The 23071-nt window shown below is 41.7% G+C and overlaps 2 protein-coding genes across 4 annotated transcripts in view; both read right to left on the reverse strand.

Annotated features, from left to right (window-relative positions):
* Positions 1-217: 217 nt before the first annotated feature.
* Positions 218-5086, reverse strand: LOC108259515 (leucine-rich repeat-containing protein 3B). 2 transcript variants are annotated; one of them, XM_017459092.2, is made up of 2 exons: positions 4738-5086; positions 218-2211 (listed from the first exon to the last, which is right to left on the reverse strand). In XM_017459092.2, exon 2 carries the CDS (start codon positions 2208-2210, stop codon positions 1140-1142), a length of 1071 nt encoding a protein of 356 aa, XP_017314581.1. In that variant the 5' UTR covers position 2211; positions 4738-5086; the 3' UTR covers positions 218-1139. The 2 variants fall into 2 exon arrangements, with proteins under 2 accessions (XP_017314581.1, XP_017314580.1); XM_017459091.2 differs by having other exon boundaries at positions 218-2214.
* A 1635-nt stretch (positions 5087-6721) lies between these two features.
* Positions 6722-23071, reverse strand: part of ahr1b (aryl hydrocarbon receptor 1b) — a 16856-nt gene continuing 506 nt past the window's right edge. The window contains exons 2-12 of one of the 2 annotated variants that reach the window (XR_008393655.1): positions 20979-21166; positions 18984-19099; positions 17392-17481; positions 17085-17208; positions 16682-16809; positions 16147-16349; positions 15838-15947; positions 14982-15123; positions 13472-14885; positions 11627-11878; positions 6722-7186 (exon numbers count right to left, since the gene is read on the reverse strand). Coding sequence is in view for 1 of the 2 variants with exons in the window: in XM_053676744.1 (XP_053532719.1) it covers positions 11747-11878; positions 13472-14885; positions 14982-15123; positions 15838-15947; positions 16147-16349; positions 16682-16809; positions 17085-17208; positions 17392-17481; positions 18984-19099; positions 20979-21166 (2647 nt within the window). In the remaining variant the exon portion in view is untranslated. Of the gene's footprint in view, positions 7187-8883; positions 11879-13471; positions 14886-14981; positions 15124-15837; positions 15948-16146; positions 16350-16681; positions 16810-17084; positions 17209-17391; positions 17482-18983; positions 19100-20978; positions 21167-23071 lie in introns of those variants that run through there. The other variant, XM_053676744.1, reaches the window with a different exon arrangement.

Consider the following 23071-nt stretch of genomic DNA (forward strand, 5'->3'; position numbering starts at 1 on the left):
GATTTGTCATGTTGGGGCAAATTAAGCTCCACCCACAGGCTATTTCCGTGTTAGTTTGCGTTTTGTTCCCATTTGAAGCCCCGCCCACATGACAAGACATCACAAGGCTTGAGCAGCAGGCATGCAGATGAACTTTGGCTTTTTGGCACATACACCGGGAAATGCCTTGACTGAAATAAGAAACATTTTTCAAAAATAAAAAAGGCTACACGGTGGAAACATTTTGTCAATATTTATTTACAATAACAACACACCTTTATTATTTACAATCAGATAAACAGATCAATAAGTCAACAAATCTCATCTCAAGTCAAACAAACATCACAACTTTATTTTTATGTGCATTATAAATATCACCTTTAATTGAATGTACTTATGCGAATATATATTTCTTTACGTTATATTTCATGCGAAATGTAAGGCTGAAGCACGTCAGTTAGATATGAGGAACTACAGCGTTCCCAAATTATGGGAATGGGAACTAAAATGTTCTGTGTTTTCGTTGTAGGGCAACAAATTTCTCCCTAAAACCTCTCCACTTAGTCAGCTCGGTTAAATCTCAGAGTCGACTTCGACTTCAAATCAGAGTCGACTTCGCTGTAGACTTCAGGACCAGAAATTTCCCAAAAGCCACTGTGGGCTGAGGCAGTTTTCCATTTGAAGCTTAACGTTTTTTTTTTTTAATGTTTTTTTTTTCATTGCTTAATTTGGGTTTTATTACTCAGCTCCTCCATCTGTACATGACAGCTGATCTCACTTTAATAAATTTACACTTCTAGTGAGCATGCGAGCTTGTTGGTACTCTAATTAGTCACTAGTTTTAAAAAAAAACAGACTCACGACTCAAAAAACCTCAAATGACTCAAATGAATCAAATACGTCAAATGAGTCAAATACGTCAAATGACTCAAAAGTGTCAGGAAGATGTTTGGGAAATATGAAAAGCCGACACTTGGTTTCACTTTTGGGAATGAATGAAAGCTTTTTAAAGAAAGTAAACATTTAAAAGGTTCATACCGTAGATAGAGGTATTTGTGGCTCCGTCCTGAATTGATGTAAATTTTTTTCAGGTTACAGTTTATTGCCAGATTTTGCAGTATTTGGTAAATGTGACAAATCTCAGTCCGGCGTGTTCCTTCTCAGTTCTGCGATTCCCACGACATCTCGTTGACCTCCGTCCAGTGCTTCCCTTTATTTGTTTTCTTCCTCTTTTTCTCAGTCATGATGATGGCCGCCACGACGGTGATTATCACGGTGAGGGTAATGATGAGTATGGTGACCGTTTCGGCGAAGCACAGCTCGACGTCCATCAGCAGGTAATCGCGCAGCTCCTCGGGCAGATAGCAGCTCAGGTTGTCGTAGTCGTCCAGCTGCAGCCTGTGGACACTGTGAACTTTCCGGAAAATTCGCTGCAAATCGCAATCACATGTCCAAGGGTTCCCACGGAGGTGAATATGCGTGCTGTGCGTATCCAGGCTGATGAACGCCTTAAATTCAACCTGTGATAGATTATTGTAGGTTAAATTAAGCAAGACTAGGCTAGTTAGTGGAGAAAAGAGGCCGACGTCGAGGTGGCTAATGTTATTACCGCTCAGCCCGAGCTCTTCCAGGTTCCTCGTCATGGAGAAAACTCTATCTTCAAGATTGACGATAGCATTGTGATCCAAGTACACGCGCCGTAAAGCGCTAAGAGAGCTAAACGCCCTCGCGTGGACACAGCTGATGGAGTTGTGGCGCAGGTCAAGCTTCCGAATGGCATCGAGGTGCAAGAAACCGTGTTCGTTTAGGCCCGAGAGCCGGTTCTCCACCAGCGAGAGCTCCTGAAGAGAAACCAAACCCAATGAGAATCCTTCTGAGAGGATGGAAATGCGGTTGCGGCTCAGGTCGAGTCTCAGGAGGAACTCGAGAGGCTCGAAGGCGCCGTCGCTCAAGCTGTTAATCTTGTTATCGTTCAGGAGCAGCGTGTGTAGACGGCGTACGTCCTGAAAAGCCTGGGTCCTGATGAAGACCAAGTGATTGAAGGACAGATTGAGGTGTTCGGTGTAAGGAGGGAGGACAGCGGGCAGGTCGGTGAGATTGGCGCTGGAACAGGAGGAGAATTTGAGCTCCAGGTGGCATGTGCAGGGTCTGGGGCAGGTGAAGGTGGTGTTAGACGACATGGACTGCGACGACAACACCAACGCCAACACTAACAACGGCAGCAAAGACATCCTGCTAACACACACACACACACACACACACACACATACACACACAGATATTTACTGTCGGAATTATTATTCTGAATAAACATTTTTGCATTTTGGAACTTTTATTTATTAATATATTTTTTATTTTTTTTTTACAAAAACACCTCACACCTTTATAGTAACAGTGGAATTATCTCAGGTAATACTTATGAATATTAATAATGTCCTGTACAGTGAACAGCAGTTGGATGTACAGTACAGTGAGCAGGGAAAGAGCTAGCGTTGTGTACCGGATTACAGACAGTACAATGTGTGTGTGCGTGTGCGCGCGCGTGTGAGTGCTGCGTGACGAGAGATGTTATTGTCCACGGGGCAGCTGTTGGTCGGACAGAAAGAAAGGCCAGAGCTCGAGTTCATTAATATTTTAGGGAGCGTCTGGAGTGATGATAGACAGACAAAAAGAGAAAGAGAGACAGACAGACAGAGGGACAGCAAAGATGGAGATTAGAAGGGACAGACAGAGAGAGAGAGAGATGGACAGATTTTTGCATTTCTTTAAAATATGGTGGAATATTATGCGTGTGTGACCTCCAGGGTCGGGGGGTCGATTCCCGCCGGGGCCATGTGTGTGTGGAGTTTGCATGTTCTCCCCGTGCTTCCTCCGGGTACTCCGGTTTCCTCCCCCAGTCCAAAGACATGCACGGTAGGCTGATTGACGTGTCTAAAGTGTCCGTAGTGTATGAATGTGTGTGTGAGTGTGTGTGTGAGTGTGCCCTGCGATGGACTGGCACCCTGTCCAGGGTGTACCCCGCCTCGTGCCCGATGCTCCCTGGGATAGGCTCCAGGTTCCCCGTGACCCTGAAGGAAGGCTAAGCGGTATAGAAGATGGATGGATTATGCGTGTGTACAAATACTGATGTCTATTAGATAGATAGATAGATAGATAGACACAAAGAAACGCAGCGTGTTACCAAGAAACCGCAAAGAAGCATAAACTCCTCTGTCCTGATATGGGAAAACGTAAAAGTTACAGCTTGTAACTCTGACCGTTACAAAGCGCCGACACTGGAGACTCCTTCCATATACGTTACACGAATAAACGTCTCTTACTTTAAGAAAATATCACAATTCCAAGGAATTTTTTGTTATCTGTTTATTATCATCAGCGCGTCTGCTGTACGAGTCCCTGCGAACGAGCTGTCACTATAGAAATGATAATGATTAATATAAACCTGCACTACTGTCAGAGCTACTGTTCTAGAGAACTAATCAACGCCTTCTGACCCAATCACAATCCATGCTCTGTCCTAATCTCGCTCTACACTTTACTCTTTGCTAATGAAGTCCAGTCAATAATACTGTGCAGAACAGATCTAATCATCCCGATAAAGCTGACCGCTGACCATCTGACAGAGAGAGAGAGAGAGAGAGAGAGAGAGAGAGAGAGAGAGAGAGAGAGAGAGAGATTAGGATAATCTGGAGCTCATGGTCTCAACACACAACACCAGCACTCTCTTCCTTTGTTTTATAATAAAATATTCATTTAAGGCAAATGTCCAGCCAAAAAAAGTCCATCATCTCACCAAACTGTGTCTAACGCATCACACATTTACCTCAGAGTGCACAAGTAACACCATTTTTACATCTCATGTCATTTGAATCATCTTGACTGTACAAGATGCCTTCAGATTGTAGGCCACGCCCCTTTCCTGGAGTTTCCTCTCTGTGATTTTGTCCTTTTGTGCACGTTCCCAGTTCGCAGAGTGTCCTGCAGAGTCGACAGATCTGTCCGAGACGCCGAAAAGCCACGCTGAAGACTTTTACACGCTTTTTATTACTGTTAGCTACAACGCCCTCGTAGCGCCACTGCAAAACTACGACAGTGAAGACACCGCGTTGAGTCGAGGCGTCCCTCAGGGCTCTGTACTCGGGCCGCTCGGGGTCGGGTTATCCACCGTCACGTTACTGATTCGTTTTAACCGTCGTGACATGAGCTGTTTAAGAAGGCGGAGGCTGAAAAAATCCGACAAATGTCGACCGTGCTAATGTGAACGCTACACGCTTTAATTCAGTTTTAGACACGTAGCTCAAGTACGAACTAAAAAAAAGCCAAAATTCGGAAAGCAAACATCCGGCGGCTCTCTGCATTCGTTGTAAGAAGCAACATCATGGACGTTTAGTCCAAATTTTTGTAGCTTTAACACACATTGACCTGGAATTTTTAAAAAAAGAGAAAACATAACACATTTCCAGGTTCAATTCCACTAAAGAAACAGACTTTTAAAACACATCAAAAAGTCCAAACGTGTTTTTATTTCATTATTAGCAACCTGTAGTGCTTTACAGTGTTTATTATTAGGATTCCTCTTAATAATAATAATAATAATAATAATAATAATAATAATCAACTTTAATGATTGTTTTTGTTATTTTCAAATTTGAAATCCCCCAGCTCATTCCCGAATGTTCCTTACTCTTATGAATAATAAAGAAGTGCACTCTCCTTATCACCTCAAAATAACCGGAAGTGGGAGTTTAGGCTGCTTACCTCTCGCGCTGTCTCCGAGATGCTCACCGACACCGCAGACAACCCGCGCGCGCTCTTTTCCGCCGTCAGATCTCAGCCTGGACCTGGACCAGCCTGATCTCAGCCCCCCCAACACACACACACACACACACACACACACACACACACACACACACACACACACACAAGTGGGCGGGGCTCAGACACCGTCCGGATCCAATCACAATGGATTGGATGAATGGAGATGAAAAGCGCCTCACCTGAGCGCGAGCCACATCGAACCTGAGCAGGTGATGCACCTGCACAATATCTATAAAATATCCGAAGTGATTTTTTTAAAAGTCTCAGTTATGAGTTCTTAACATTAGTAACAAATAAACAGCTTTTTAGCATATGTAAACATTTTTAAAAAGTTTTTTAGCTTTAATAATATTACCTGTAAATAGTATTGAAAGATTTTAGTTATTACTAACAATATTAGTAGGCATGATTAAATAATTTTAAAAAAATAATATTATCTCTAAATAAATAGAACATCTAAAGAAGTTAGTCGTTACTAACGTTGTAATGAATGTCATTTAAAAAATAGAATATATCACGTGTTTATTTATTAGTAACATTATTGGTAAATAAAAGGAGTATTTGTCGTATTTAGTTATCGGAAAACACTGCAAGACTTGAAATGGAATATTTTAAGTTTTTAGTTGATGATGAATTATAAGCGCATTGTTGTGTTTGTTTGTTTATTTATTTTTTATTTAATTATAAGCGCTCGGGTTTTGAATACAGCTGCAGTTCATTATCTGACCAGCAGGTGGCGACAAAGACAACGCTTTAAACCCGCGGGGCACCATGTTATATCACGGTAATTGTCCTAGATTTTTTTTTAATCATAACTTACGATATTACTTATATCACTTAATGATGGTGTATTTTCAGAATCAGAATTTTTTTTTTTTAAATACGTAAATGTAGTTGCATCCGGTTCCTTGAACAGAATTATGTGATTATCTTCTCAGAGAAAAAACCCCAAAACAAGACACCACTATACAAAATGGCTGCTCCCTAAATAGTGCACTACGTAGTGAACAGGGAATGAATTCAGACTCAGCACTAGTTTCTTTCTTCTGTTTCATTCTTTTTCCCTCTAGTTCTACCTTTCATCGCTGTCGCTTTCAGCTTCTCTACAAAGAGAGAGAGAGAGAGAGAGAGAGAGAGAGAGAGAGAGAGTGTGTGTGTGTGTGTGTGTGTGAGAGAGAGAGCGAGAGAGAGAGAGAGTGTACACATGAGGTTTATCACTGCCCAATTAGTGTAACTCTGTTATTAACGCTGATTAATTACTGATGACACTAACGACGAGCCTGAACATGGCCTCAAGTCACACCAGGAAACAAGAGAACACACACACTCACACACACACACACACACACACACACACTAAAGAGCCTCTCTTTCTCTCCTCTGTCCCTCCTGACATCCAGTTGTTATTTGACAGAGGTGTTACATCTGTCCACTCTAGCGAGTGTCCTCTCCCTCACAAGGAGATGAAAGATAGACAGATAAACAAAGATAAACACAGAGAGAGAGAGAGAGAGAGAGAGAGAGAGAGAGAGAGAGAGAGAGAGAGAGAGAGAAAACCACAGTGGGAAGGAGGAAGAGATGGAGAGAAAGATGGAGAGAGAAGGAAAAGAAACGATTACATGGAGAGAGGAAAGGAGGAAAAGAAAGAAAAAGAGATGGGTGTGAGTCGTGGTGATGGAGGAAAAGAGAGGATGGAAATGATGAGAGGATGGATGGAGAGGAAGAGAGGTACAGCGGTGAGAGCAGGGGTGTGATCAGCTCAGTGTGTGTGTGTGTGTGTGTGTGTGTGTGTGTGTGTGTTGCGCGTGACATTTTGAGCAAATCCACTGTGACGTCCCCCTCAGTTTACACACACACTGAGCTTTCTAGTAAAAGTGTTTGGAAACAACAGTGATTTACACACACACACACACTCACACACACACACACACACACACACACACACACACAGAGGTAAAGTACAGTAAGTCACGCTTGACCAATCACAGCCTCGTCCTTCGTGGAGGAAAACTACTAGACATTCAGTGACCTTCAACTGTTCAGTCCATCATTCACACCTCTCTCTCTCTCTCTCTCTCTCTCTCATCTCCCCCTCTCTCACATGACTCGCTCTCACTCATCTCTCACATCTCACACTCTCATCTCTACATCTCTCTCAGATAGCCCTACCTCTCTCTGATCCCTCCATCACTCACTCATCCCGCCATCTCTCCTTTTCTTTCACCCTGTCCACCGCTCTCTGATCTTTCCATCTCTCTCACATATCTCCATCTCACTCTCTCGTCTCTCCACCTCTGCTTCTATTCTCTCACCCTGTCCACCTCTCATCTCTCTTCCCTCATCGTCTCCCTCTTTCACATTTAACACGTCTGCAGGATGACGATTAGCTCTGTAAAGGAGGGAGAGACAGAGTGAGGGAGAGAATCACAGCAGAAGTGATGTGTTTTGACAGACTTGTAGAGGAGTTGATGAACAGACAGAGAGAGAAAGAGAGAAAGACAGAGAGCTTGGTGTTTTCCTGAGAGTGCAGGACGTCGAGTGCTGCTCGAGAACGATGGAAACAAACGACCTTAAAAAAGTAAACCGATCGATGAAGCCACTCAGAGTCCTCAACTGTAGAGCAGGAGGAAAAAAAACATGACAGAACGACAGAGAGAGAGAGAGAGAGAGAGAGAGAGAGAGAGAGAGACAACCCCCTCCTCTTTCTGTCTGCTCGTGTTTGAGAGTGTAGACGAGTCTCTCCAGGAGCCTGACGACCGCCGCTTACTGACCCTCTCCTCTCACGCACACCCTGTCCGCCTCACACACACACACACACGACAAAATCTAATTATAGCACAAACATATGAAATCACTGGTTGTAATTAATGATGACGATAATGTCATTATTGACATATTATACTGTAATGAAATCTTTAATAAACCCTGCAGCGGTTATTGTGACGTCATTGTCGGTGTAAAATATGAACACGAATATGAATGTTTTCATATAAATCTCAGTTCACGCACAACTACGTGCTGCTTTTACGCTTCTCTTCCACTGCCAAATCGCATCTCCGGAGCTCGTCCCCAATGACCGTACCATTACAAAGCGGGCGGGGCCAAACGTTGACTCCATAGAGGGGTGGAGCTAAAACATAAAAAAACAACATTTAGCTAATACAATCATGACCTTGTTCAATATTTTATACTCGGGTTGAAGTCTAGAACTTCGCTAGCTACCTACTCGGCTAGCTCTTTACGTTTAGCTGCTGCGATAACAACCTCGTTACGCTAACTAGCTAGCTTTACGCAACACCTTATCTACGCCGTAATTCGAGAGCTAGCCGTACGTGCTGTTTAGCTAACCTTCGTGGCATGACAGTTATCTAGCTAGTAAGCTAGCTAGGCTGAGCAAACAAATCTTTACGTTAACAACAACAACAAAAGAAGAAAAACCCCAGACCGCACCGCTTAAAAACGGATTTGCGATTCAATAAACACACGAGACACGTGACCTTGTGATTGCATGAATCGTTTAATTCCAGGATTGAAGGATACATCTCAAAGACAAACGGATAACACTGCATACTCTACGTATGTATTCCCTCCTTCCCCATTTCATTCGACAAAACTCTGGCGTGAATTTTATTTAATATTTCTTTTCTTTTTTTTAAATCCTCAACATGTACGACACTAAACACAACGAGAACTTCACCATTATGGCACCATGTTATTTATTATTATTAGCATTTTTCCCCCCTAACATGTCAAAACCTTTCCCCGCCTTCACAGTACAGAATATTAGTGCAGTATTAAGTCGGAAAATCGTTCTATCGGTCTACGTCATGTGCTCACGCGAGTTTTAGTTACCCCAACCTCTTTTCATTCGTTCGTACGTTCATATTTCAAATGCGTACATTTCCACGATAACCGCTCGACTTGTTATTACAGAAAGGTGGCAAATTAGCAGCACGCCTTGCTAAGGTATTTGGTGTGCTCGTGTGGCTAGCTTTCTTAAATAGCTAAAAAACAAAAACAACAACACACGCAACCAAAAACGTTCGTATATATATATATATATATATATATATATATATATATATATATATATATATATTTATTAACCCGTTTTTACGTTACGGTTGGTCGTTGTTTGACCGTTAGTTTCGTAAAAACTTCCATTAAAGAAAAGTAGCTATCTAGATGACTTTAAAATGATATCAAATTAGCTAACCGCCACTTAGCTAGCTTCTAAACGTTCGATCTGATCAACGTTCGTGCTGCATTTGTGATTTTCCCGGCTTCCTTTCCAAAGCACGCGCTCGCGACTCGAGAACTCGCCCTGACACGCTGTTACATTTCGAGAGGGTGGGGCCAAACGTTGGCTCGGTTTCCAGCAGGATGAATTCAGGACGCTTAGAATTACTCGAGTATATCTTACCCAACTCAAAATTAGTAGTCCCGGATGACGAAAACGCCATTCATGGCAAGCTCGCATCATGGCTAGTCAACGTTAGCTACATAACAAGCTAGCTCTTCGTAAGCATTTCGTTGAAGTAGAAGTCTGAGTAAGTAAATCTCCTGCGAGTGCTACGAGTGTTTTTTTTTTTGTTTTGTTTTGTTTTAAAACTGTGCTAGCAACAGAAACTCGTGTACATTACACCTTTTCATTGTTTTTATTATTTTGGATTTTGAAATTTCACTGTATGGTTCATAGTTTGAGCTGATGCCACCTCACGTAACAACTTTAAGTAGTCTTTAAGTAGGTATATTTAAGATGGCGTTTATATATATATATATTATAATATACAAGTTATTCTTTTTCAAATACTGTATTAATCTTTTGATCTCAAATGTAAGAGTCATAAATATGCAACACGTGTTAAATACGTTCCTGTAATAAAATGCGTTCTGTATTTCATGTGCAGTGACGAAGTTATTCGTAAGTAAGCTAAACTGCTAGAACATTTGCTTGGCCAACAGACTGACAACAAACAATGAACTATTTTTAAAAACTGTATTTGTGACTTGCGCGAGATTATCTTTCGTCACGCTGTACGAGATCCTGTACAATAAACTCTGAAGTCCATAAGAGACTGTGTGATAGCGTGCGTCTCCCTGTCAGACTACACGGTGAAGAACCTCGAACGGAAACCTGCGATTAAAGAACGCGGCAGTGTTCGGAGATGGGCTCGTGCAGAAAACGGCTTCGCGTAGACGCGAACGCGAGGTGATTAGGAAACGTTTTCTGCTCATTAGAGCGTTTGGCCGTATCGTATACATATCGTAAACCGGCAGCTGAATGGAGCTCGGCGAGCTATGGGATACACTGCTAACGCTAATGGAAGTCTGGACATGTTTACACTGGATAAACACCTTATTTTGGTGACAATTCGTTACATATTTTTAAAGAAATACAGGAACTTGACAGGAAAAACAGCAGAAATTTGCCGATTCCAAGAGGATGACATCATGACTGCTTTCTCACAACACCACACGTTTTTTTTTTAAAAGAAGGTTGCACTTTAAGTAATTAATCGTATGTAGAAATTCCATTTTATAGCATTACATTAATACATATATATATATTTCACTTATTTTTCCTATTCCAGTCATCATCATCATAATTATAATAATACTATTAATTTTATTAATAATAATAATAATAATAATAATAATAATAATAGTACTCCAGTATAGTACAGTCTTAATAATAATGATTTTTTTTTTGTTTGTTTTATTCGTCAACATTTTTCATGTTTGTCACTTGGATAAACCACAGATAACCCTAACTCGACAACACACACACACGCACACACACACACACATACGGTCTCAGTTCAGCAAGCTCAAGTAAAAAAAGAAATACAAAAAGGCTTTTTTTTTCTTCAGATTTTAGAAATACTTCACAGGTTTGTCGTTTAAAAAAAAAAAAAAACATAAAAAAAATATGGCTCAGATCGAGTGCTACTGTTAAAGAGAGAATTTTAGAAGTGCGATTAGCAAAAGCTATTAGCTATTATAAAGCGCTATTAGCAAACGCTAAAAAACAAAACCGCCTCGCTAACTTTCGAGCCTGATGCTAGCTGGCTTTCGTCACAACTTTATAAAACCATTTAAAATGTCCCGTTTCAAGATGATTTCCTTTCGACCGTTCCTGTAACAATAATTCAAAAAAAAAAAAAAAAAAAAAAAAAAAAAGCAAGGAAGCTAACAATGCTATTGAACACCGCTAGGCTGTCGTGTTCCATGGCAACATAGACATACAATACATATATGTCTACGCACGCCAACTAGTGTATCATATCATATTAGCTAGGCTTTTCTATAAGAAATAGGAGAAGATTTTTGTCATAAATGTACAAAATCCTCATTTAAAAAAACCCCACGGCTAGCTGGTGTAACTTAAAGCATCAAGTTGAAGCAAAAGGCAACGACAAGAGAGACCTTTTCCTTTTCAGAAACGCTAAACTCTTTCAGAGTTAGTGCTTAAACAGAAGTGCTACGTTGGTTAAAAGCTATTAAATACAATACGTTCATAATCATCTGACCAGCTTATAAATAAATTAATCATCTCCATCTTCATGTTTCTATTTATTATCATAATACTGCTTTTTTCTCTCTCAGTCTAAGTATATAGCCACGTATAGCTTTCACTGCGTCTCACGCACACATACACACACGTACGTTTTTAGACCGGTGACGTCTTTAATGGCGAGTCGTGACCAATAACACGTGAGAAATCCTCAGCGGAATAATACACGAACGTCATAAACGCATTAAAACTCGACACACACACCTCCGAGTGCTTACTGATTTATCTGGAATAACTAAACCACTTCCTCACCTCACTTTAGAATCGAATAAATATTAACAGTGATATCAGAAACGCTTCGTTTTAGTCGTTCGTTCCTGCCGATCAGATTTAGCCAGCGCATGCTCTGATTGGTCCGTCGTCTGGCTTCCGTTAGAGGTAGAAGCCAGTGGCTGGTGGATCTGGGAGAGGTGGGCGGGGCTTGTCGCCAGGCGTCGGTGCCACACCGTTGTTGTTAGGGAGCGGGCAGGTCGTGGTGGGGTCGAGGACGAAGCCGTTTTCCATCTGAGAGCGCGCACACACACGCACGCACACACACACACACGCGCACGCATGTATACACACACACAGAAAGGACACGAGACAAAATAGACTTAGCAAAAGAAAGCTATTGTGTCAAATTAGCATTATTATCTAGGGAATGGAGCAACAACAATGTGTTAGATGAAGTGTGTGTGTGTGTGCTGGATGATGCTGTGAGTAGATTGTAGGTCAGTGGTGCTCATGCTTGACTGAGCACGGCAGCTCTATTCTCTTAACTGAAAGCTCCGACCTCAAAAATTTACACACACACACACACACACACACACACACACACACACACACACACACACACAAAACAGGACTGCCCACCAGACATGAAGAACTGAACTCGGTCTGCTTACTCCACCTTTATCACGTTTTGTCCTTATCTTGCACTAAATAATAACACACACAGTTGAAATAGCGAGGACACAAACATTGTGTAGTGAGATACGCGAGACAGTTTTGAGCCTAATGAGGACAGGCGTGTCCCGCTGGAGCCCCATAGTGTCCCACTGCTTTTGAGCCCCCGCCTAACATCCCCTTCGCCCCTGCCCCTGAACCTTAAGCTCTGTCCGCACGTGTATATATATATATATATATATATATATATATATATATATATATATATATGTATGTATATATATATATATTTTAAATGTTGTCCTCCCATCTACATGAAAGTAATATTTCGGGTCGCAAACACCCTCACATCTGGAGAAATGTTAAAACGACACTTTCTGTGTTTTTATGTAGACGGGATGTGTGTTTTTGGGGGAAGAAAAAAACAACCCATCACAACATGAATCCGCCACACCCATTGTGCGTGTTTTTTCACGTGTTATAAGTGTTTATCACGGCTACAGTTAATAATAAAGTGCATATGTTGCATTTTTTAACTTCTACACTTTAGCTAAAAGAGATGACTCCAGTTTCTATAGCAACAGGCTTCAATTAGTTGTTTGTCCTTTTAAAAAAAAATGTCTTTTTTAAAAAGTGTCTGAACATTTTCAGTCGCATCCGATAGCTATAGCTACATGTATACACGCGTCTGATGTTAACTGAGGTTGAACACGCACGGAGTTTGAGTCCCACATTAATGAGCTCCAAACATTCTCCATTTTGCGTAACAAGAAGCGAGGACTCCCTGTGTCAGCGCATCGTTCAAACGGGGAAAAACTTGAGTTGAGTCAAAGAAACCAATCTGAGATGGGGTGAAAGGGGCGGGGCTTCAAGGGGGTCAGTTAATATTAGAGGGGAGCAAACCATCTATAGAAGTGTCGATCATTTTAGATTCCTATTCGAGTAATAACTCGCAGCAACGTACTCCGATGTTAAAATGTGGAGCGGTGATGCAGAATCCGTAAAGGTGGGCGGGTCTGGTGTTTTGTTTGCCGAATCAAACTACAGACTAGATGATGTGTTTTAGACTGCGAGCCACACATGGATGGGGCTTCAAACTTGCGAACTCCTGATGGTGGGGTAAGACCTCAGACACTTGAGCATGTTCTTTACTCAGTATCAATGTGTTGAAGACTGTTGTGGTATAAAATGCAGGTTCTCATGACTTCTTACCTTTCTGTGGGTGGAGTCATGGGATTGTGCGGAATCAAACATTTCATAAACATCCAATGAGGGAAGAATGTGATCCATTGAGGAGTTCTGATTGGTGTAGGAAAAATTTGTGGGTGGTTGTTTTGTGTAAAGCTGCTGATAAGATGATGATGACGATGATGATGATGATGTTGGCAATTCCCCAACCGATCTACTATTGAACTCCTCCCGGGACTCGGTGACCATACTGTAATCCACATGGCTACCAGCGGTGACCAGTTGGTCTATGTAGTTGCGTCCTTGCCACTGGTGGGTGGGGTAGATCCCATTTTGAGAGCCACCGCCACTCATATGTTCGTGTTTATACGGAAAATGGGACTGCATCTGGTTTTGGCACCAAGGCTGCTGATGTCTACTGGATTCTGGAAACTTTACATCAACCTGTGAGACTTCCTCCGGGGTTTGTTGAGCGATCCAGTGACCATTCTGAACATCAGCTATTGCATTAACAAGTACTGAACTGTGCTGAGGGAATGGAACCTCGCTAATCTGTGACTCTGGAATCCAGCTGTGGCATTTTTGGTGCAGGGACTGAGCGCTCAAGTGCTGCTGCATCTGCTGCGACAGATGTAGAATGGGTGATGAAAGTCTGGGAGGTCGGAAGGGTAAATATGAGCTTGAAACAGTCGTAGGATTCGAATCAGACATGGACGGTGGGTTATATGGATTTGAGGAGCCCTCTATAGGGTCTACAAGGTCAGGGGCAGTAAAGGGAACAAGACCATCCCTGTTGCCTGTCCTATTTTCTAATGATTCATGGATATATGACAGGATCTCATTGTTAGTAAGGATATCGTTGAGGGAAGGTACGTATTCCGGCTCCATTTCCACCTGGATCATCCTCTCATCCAGGAGCAGCAGCTCCAGATCCTCAGCATTCAATCCCAGGTTTTCCAGCGCGTTAAACAACTCGCTGTTGGAGCAGTTTTCTTCATTTTCTAGCGACAGAGAATCCAGTGTAGCCAGCAGGGGGTCGAAACTAGTTGGCACTTCAGACTTGGGGACTCCGTTTACACTATTTGGTACAGAATTCCAGTTCTCACTTTCCACAGATGTAGAAAAGGTGCTGGTCTCCTCCTGTTTGCTAGGCAGGCTGCTGCGGTATGGTGCTTTAGGGTCTGACGCGGGCTGGCATACGTAAACCGACTTGTCCTGCCTCATCATTGCACCAAGCAGGGAGCTGGGGTCCAGCTCATCTTTTGACGCTTTGTCTACTTTGGTTTTCTTGGCTTTCCCACTCTTGCCTTTGGTCGCCATGTTATCAGAGAAGCCAGGGATGGGGAAGCTGGTCTGATACAACAAAGCTTCGCCAGTTGCAAACGTGAAGGGGAGGTGCATGGAGCGTTTCCTTAAATGTTCACTTCCTTCTTCCTCCCTGAGCATAATAAAAATAAACGTTAGCATAGATTATAAACATGGGAACCAAAATTACGACTAAAATATCTTGACCTGTATTTTCACCAGAACTCACCCGAGGGGCCTCTGAGTGGCAATGATGTAATCGGGTTTGCCATTTTTATAGACGAGTCTTGCGTTGGCCTGCACCCACTTCCACCGGTTTTCCTTGGTGAGCAGTCGAAACACAGTCAGGCCACTTTCCCCAGTCTTAATCACTGCGAAAGCACATTTCAAACTGGTTTGCATGTGAATACATTTTCATCGCAGTAAAACCAAACAAACATCGCAAATAAATCAAACAGCGCTGCTCGTAATGCCGTAATTCCACGTATTCTATGGCCACTATGCGGCCAAAAGTATGTGGACGTCTGGCCACGACACCCATATGTGGTTCTTCCCCATACCGTTACCACATAGTTGGAAGCATGTGATTGTACAGAATGTCTTTGTACGCTGCAGCAATACAATTTACAATGTTCCAGCATGACAATGCCCCTGTACATACAATTCAGTTCAATTCAGATTTATTTACATATATATTACAGACTCATATTGAGTATTGACTATTATAAAAATTTTACTTTAAAAGAAATGACTCGATCCTCTGTATGATCTGTAGCATTATAGATAATCGTTGTCCTTCCTTTCTTATAGATTATAAAATGTACTCAAAGTCATCTTAACGGGACAAATGCTGAGGCACCAAACTTGACCCACAAGCTGAAAGTAGAAGAGATATCAGGCTGTGATGTCACTTCCTGTGATTAAATCAGAGGATTATAGGGGGAAGGGAGAACAGGGCATGGTTGGTTCTGAGTGACTTTAAGCATTAGAAGGGTAAGGAGTAACTGTGCTGAGCAACAAACCAAAAAAAGAAGCAGAAAAAAAAAAACAGATTAAAGCTTTAATCACAGTTAAAAGTGTTTTACTGCGGACGTGGTTCTCTGCGCAGTACAGCATGTCGGCTGCGTGGATGAACTGGTAGCCTGTGCCGCGGACCCGTAACTCTGCCTCGGTGTAACCTAGAACTATTTTACCCCTGTAACACACACAGCAGTCATATGAATGACTCAGACCAAAGTGGACGGTTAATTTACTAGCATAAAAAAAATGTGACTATTGGTAATTTGGGTTAGACATGGCACTCAAAGTCACAGCAACCGCAAGAAGGATAAACATACTCCTAGAAGCATCTAAAATGTTATTTTCGAGCATAAATAAAATGTTAAAGCTGTTACTTGGCATCACAGGCCATAGGAGTGAAGTCCAGCTTATGTTTGGTTCTGAAGATCATGTTCTTGGTGCGGATCTCCAGGATGGAAGGGGGCTGAAGGGGCGTGGCTACAGCAAACAGGGCCAGTTGAGGTGGTGCTTGACCTCCATCGTCCAGTCGTCTGTTCTGACCGTGGAGGAACTTCAGGCGACCCTGGAGATTCAGCGCCTAGAAACGTCGAGATAAAAACAAACATTCAGCTGATGGAAGAAGAAAGTTTCACAATGTGTCCAGATATCAGAAAATAACGAATAAGGTGGAACTGAGGGCGGGGTCATTTTTTTAATGTTGCCATTTCAAAAATTTCAAACAACAAAAAATGATTTTACATCTGCTATTAAAATAAATATGAACATTTGTGTAAAATATAGACTAATTAATATCACAATAATTTATTAACGGTCCAAAGGATCGGATAATAGTTGTACTGCTTTTATTGGCTGTTAGAATGTCAGTGTGTGTGTGTGTGCGTGTGTGTGTGTGCGCGCGCACGTGTTTACCAGGAAGCCGGACGAGTTGTCGAGCAGGCAGCGGAAGCGACAGATGAAGCTCCTCTCCAGGAAGGACGAGTTCTCTGGAGGCAGTTGGTCTGGTTTATACGTGACTGCAGACAAACCGGAGACAGAACCTGCATGAATAGGAAATATAGTATAAATATAAATATAAATATGCAGTGGTTGAGTTGAATTGTTTGGGTAAATTCAGCTGAATTAAATTAGGTTCAATTTAGTTCAATCTGAGATACAACTGAATCAAATTCATTCCTAGTTCAGTTTAGTTTCATTTGATTCAGTTGATTTAAACTCAGGTGACTTCTGTTTAATTCTGATTGATTCGATTCAATGTGGTTTTGTCTTCGTGTGTGTGTGTGTGTGTGTGTGTGTGTGTGTGTGAAATACTGACCCTGTGCTTTCTTGGGCTGTTGCTCCGCAGCAGGAGGGTTCAGAGCCCAGTGCAGATTATGCCTAAACGCCTGCTGATCCTCCACATGGACCAACTCAAACACACACTGATGTAGCACATCCGTCTGGACGAATGAGAGAGAGAGAGAGAGAGAGAGAGAGAGAGATTGAGAGCGAGAGAGAGAGAAGTATTGTGTTTCAATACAGAGAAAGGAAAAGTGAATCAGTGTGATTAATCACTACAACGAGCAGCCTGATCTGTGTGTGTGTCGGTGCGTGTGTGTGTCGGTGCGTGTGGTGAGGCTCACCTGGTGGAATCCGAGGTAATCCTGAATAGTGTGTGAGGCATAGAATATGATCCCTTCTGAAGTAACCACTAGCACAAACCCGTTAAGAGCCTGTAAACACACACACACACACACACACACATATACACACACACATTTAACGTGCTAGAAAATATTAAACACTATTAAAATGCAATTTGAGGCTATCCTAATGAGAAAAGAGACAAGAGAAAGAGACAGACAGAGAGAGACAGAGAGACAGCGTGAGACAGATAGAGAGGCAGACAGGTAGAGACAGGCAGAGAGACACAGGTAGAGACAGACAGAAAGAGACCAGTAGAGACAGAGAGACAGACAGGTAGAGACAGACACAGATAGACAGGTAGAGACTGAAACACACAGGGAGAGACAGACAGGGAGAGACAGACAGAGAGACAGACAGAGAGACACAGGTAGAGACAGACAGAAAGAGACCAGTAGAGACAGAGACCGACAGGTAGAGACAGACACAGACAGACAGGTAGAGACTGAAACACACAGGGAGAGACAGACAGGGAGAGACAGACAGAGAGACACAGGTAGAGACAGACAGAAAGAGACCAGTAGAGACAGAGACCGACAGGTAGAGACAGACACAGACAGACAGGTAGAGACTGAAACACACAGGGAGAGACAGACAGGAAGAGACAGACCGGGAGCCTATTAAAGGAAAAGAAACAAAGTATTTTTAGTTAGCTAAAGATAGTATTTTTCCAGAGGAATTATGGGAAGACAGTGCTGAATACTTTCATGCCTCTGAATAATAGATGTGTGTGTGTGTGTGTGTGTGTGTGTGTGCATTATTTAGGAGGTAGAGAGTGAAAGTGGAACACACACACACACACACACACACCTCCCCAAAATCCTCATCCTCATCGTCCTCATTTCTTTCTCAGCTCAGTTCCAGTGTTTTATTAGCATGACGGTTCGAAATACGTCACGGCTGAAGCGTCAGAAACAATTTACAAATAAAAACAGAAGAGTAATGTCAGTAAAAATGTGCAGATGTGCACTTCCTGAAGAACATCCTGCACTTAAGAAGCAAAAAGTGACAGATGAAGAAAAGAGAGAACGAAATGACAGTGTTTAGACAGAAGCGAAGATGAAGTGAAGCTGCTGATTGGTCGGCTGCTGACCCACCCATTTGGACATCATCACCTGGCAGTTGGAAATCAAATATTTGAACAGGATTGTCGGGGGGGGCTTTTCCACACTATGTTTTAAAAAAACAGACTTTCTCATTGTTTTTCACTTTTCTACAGGGCTGCTTACACTTACAATCATGTAGTGTGGACAGAAAAACTGGGAAAGTTCAGAAATGCTGATATCTGTCTGTCATGTGATTGGCTCCCGACTGTCACATGATCCTACTCCAAAACATATTTCCGTAAAACACACGACTAGAAACTTCCAGATAGTTTAACGGCCACAAAACGTGTTCTGCTTGCACTTCTGTATGAGGTCGGCCATTTTGGTGTCCTTGGTTGCCAGGTCTGTGGCAAAAAATTGGTCGGTAAAAGTGCAGAGATAACCACCCCCCCATCCCCCCCCACAACCACCACACATACACACACCTGCAGCAGTAGTTCCCCCTCTGGTAGCCGTCCATCCACCAATCCTGCAGCTTTACTGTTGTCATGGTTACCGTTGCTGGATGGCAACCTTTTACTGGTGTGATTCTTTAGGGTAACTGAGAGAGACAGAGAGAGGGAGAGAGAGAGGTAGAGAGAGAGCATAAATATTACTCTCCCCCCCCAAAAAAAATATACAGTAACATGTGGAAAAGAATTTGATTCTTTCTTGGTTTTTAGATATTTTACACGTCTTATACTCTTGTGAATTTTATATCGAACAGGACGTTGTGAATAAAGCTGCCCCTGGATCCAACCGTATCTGCTCGTTTTGTCACAGACGTTTCTCTTTCTCCATCTCGTCTCGTTCTCGCTCTGTTCATCTCGAGTTCCAGGCCGTGATCAGTGATCCTGATTGACTCATCAGTTAAACTTCGGAACGTTCATGCTAATACTCAGACTGAAATGTAGTTCTTATGAATCTCTCCATCTGTCTCTGTCTGTCTATCTCTCTCTCTCTCTCTCTCTCTCGCTCTCTTGTCAGGATGAATGAGTAAAGCTGGAATGACAGGAGCAGTAAACTCGGGGAAGGAGAGAAGCAGAAATAGAGAAAGCATGTTCTACATTAAATATTAACGATACCCATGATTTGCGAGGTGTCACAGGCTGATGACATCACCAGCGGAGAGAGAATCGGATTGGCTGATGACAAAGCAGCAGTTCTGCTGAGGAGCCAACAAACGATCAAAACATCACAACAGTACACACATTACTCTTACTCTTACACTCTCTCTCTCTCTCTCTCTCTCACACACACACACTCTCTTCTCCTCATCTGCTCCCTCACTCAGTACTGAGAGACAGAACAGTGATTCAAAGGTTGCATCTTTATTTATATTTTGCATAATTAATGAATTATTCATAAGAGGCGGCACATATAGATTTTTTGGACAGCCGAACAGATAGATAGAGAAAGAGAGACAGACAGACAGACAGACAGATAGACAGATAGGTGCTAAGGTCTCTTTAATTAGCTCTTTTAGTGTTGATGATGTCACAATGGCAAGTAACTCCATTCAGCCAATCACTGACGAGAGTTCAGTTGTGTTTAAATGGAACTTTTGACATGAAAGCGAGCAAATAATATATTCTCTATTCAAGTAACCAAACTTTTGAGAACACTGTTGCTAGGCAACTGGAAAACACGGAAGCCGACAATCACGGACGCTAATAATTTAGCTAGCATGAAGACAGCAAGAGTAGAAATGACTAAAATTTACACTGTGGAGAGAGGCAGACAGACAGACAGACAGACAGACAGGCAGACAGACAGACAGACAGACAGACAGAGATTGTAGGCCACTGCAGTAATTAGGCTATTCTTTCCAGTGTCCTAAATTTAGTCTCTCTCTTTCTCTCTCTCTCTCTCAGACACACACACACACACACACACACACACACACACTGTTGGGTCTGTTGTAACTTTAAACTCTGCTGTGTTAAATAAATATTACTCTCCACATTTTAAGTACTTTAAGCTGCTTCTGATTTTCATTATTAATGTTTTATCCACGTTCAGAATCCACACACACACACACACATACACACACACACACACACACGGTTGGTACTGTACTGTACTGTTTTGACACAACACTGCTGTCACATTAAACATTAAAACCTTTGCTAATTAACGATTCATTATGCAGCCATGCTATTGGACACTGACGGACAAAAGGGCGGAGCCTGCAATCACAGACATCATTAGACAACAGGAAGAAAGAAGTAAATATTCGTTCTGCTCGTTACTCGAATTAACAATCTATACATTGATTGGTTGGATGCAGCTGCACTGTTCAACACATAAAAAAATGCACACACACACACACACACACACTCTTCAGTACAGAGTCCTCAACTGCCCTCTCTCGCTCTCTTTCACACACACACACACACACACACACACACACACACACACACACAAACACACACACTGACTGGAGAAGAAGTTCTTGCTGCGCAGGAAGCTGACGCTCAGACGCAGGATGGACAGTTTGTCTAGACTTGACGTGACGTCATCAGGAAATGGTAACAAGCGAGCGAGACGATCCAGCTCCGAGTTCAGACGATCACGATGACGTTTAGACGGGTTCGACTTCACTCCATCAGCTGGAGGCTGCTTCACACTGTAATCACACACACACACACACACACACACACACACACACACACACACACACACACACACACACAAATAAATAGGCCTTGCATGATCTGTTGACTGAGTGAATCAGTATCAGGATTTATTTATTGATACACACTTCAAAGCTCTTCTGTAAGTCACTCTGGATAAGAGCATCAGCTAAATACCATACACATTAATGTACTCTGTCTGTCTACTTGTCTGTCTGTCCGTCCATCTGTCCTGTCTATCATTTGACATTTTTGATAGTAAACAGATTAAAATTTTTCTGTGTCTGTCTCTATAAATCCTAAAATAAATAAACATAAAATAACAGGAAGCCTCTCACAAAATATGAATTTCTATTGACATTTTTTAAAAAGAATATAACCATGATTATTATACAGTAGCCTATATTCTACAGTTTTACAGACTGTAACACGGGGCTCACGCGCTGGATGAAATCAAATCCCGCTAATAATAGTCTAATATTAAAAATAAATAAATAAATAACCAAACTATTGTTATTAGCCTATTATTATGATGATGATATTTTCTCCCCAGCTCTCACCTCATGACCTTTAGGTTAATGTGTGTGAAAGAAACCGGATTCGGTCTCGCGCCTGGTTTATGAGTAGTATTTAAAGGGGGTCGGTATTTATGCGCACACGGAGCTCCCCGGTGTGTTAATAACGGTGTGCACAAGGCTGATACAGGATTATAATATCGCTTTCAAATCCCGCTGTGATGGAGAAGCAACCCCAAATCATTTCATACTCATATAATCTACACACCAACAAAAACATGACAAATGAGTAAAAGGACGTGAATAAATAGCCTGCTAGCACACTAGCTTTAAGTGAAAGTTCAACATACATAGTAAACTTGAATTAAAAAAAAAACACAAAACAACACTTATGAATTGAGGTTTGAATAACACCAAAGGAAAACAAATAATTAAGCCCAGAACTAGCCTAACTCTAACTATTAGCATGTCAGTATGTAATGCTAGGAACGGAAACAGGTATGCTAGCTGCTCTACACTGTAATACCACGACTCCCCGTCCTTTTATTCCGTTAAACATCAACATTTCATTTCAGCAAGCGTCCATTTTCACTATAAACGCCTAAAACTCAACATAACCTAGTATAAAGCACTTTTTAAATACCTGTATTACATGTAAATACTGTGAGCCGGCTAATGACGCTTGCTAGTTTTCTGGTCACAAATTTTGATACCCGACATTTCATGAACCTTTAACGTATTTACTTCCAAGTCAGAATTTATACTAAGGGATTCAAATCTAGATTTTATTACTCTCAGAGGAATTACACAGCAGGCGCGCGAGTCAAAAATAAAACTAAATAAAAAGTTATAATTATTAGCATAGCGGTTACTAGCCAGGGGCTTGTTAACCTTTTCATTTCTGAGAGGTTTTGTTCACTACAGCTACTAAATGAAGTTAAAAACTAAAGTAAAATATCCGCCATGCGCAGTCAAAGTTTTGCACTTTAAGCTGATTAACGTTCAAAATAGAATGGGATAGAATAGAATTTTATTTTATTTTTTTTACACGAGTTTATTGAACAATAATTCATTTCTATACTAGAATATTCGTTTAGTTAAAGCACCAAATATACACTCGAGGGAATTAAACTAACATGAAATGTTGTGGAAAAGAATGAGGAAAAGATAAACCTACAATCCTGAATTTGAGTCACTAAACTAGCAAACGTCTTAAAATGGCGCCAGTCAGAGATAAATGAATGAAATTAAATAGCCTACAGCTTTAAAATATTATTAATAATAATTTAATTATTTTATAATATATTTAATAATTAATTGTTGGTTTTTTGTTTTTTTTTTACTATATAAATATAATCCATTACTGTTCAGGGTCTAACTGGA

This window comes from Ictalurus punctatus, chromosome 27, assembly GCF_001660625.3.
Source record: "Ictalurus punctatus breed USDA103 chromosome 27, Coco_2.0, whole genome shotgun sequence".
Lineage (NCBI taxonomy): Eukaryota > Metazoa > Chordata > Actinopteri > Siluriformes > Ictaluridae > Ictalurus > Ictalurus punctatus.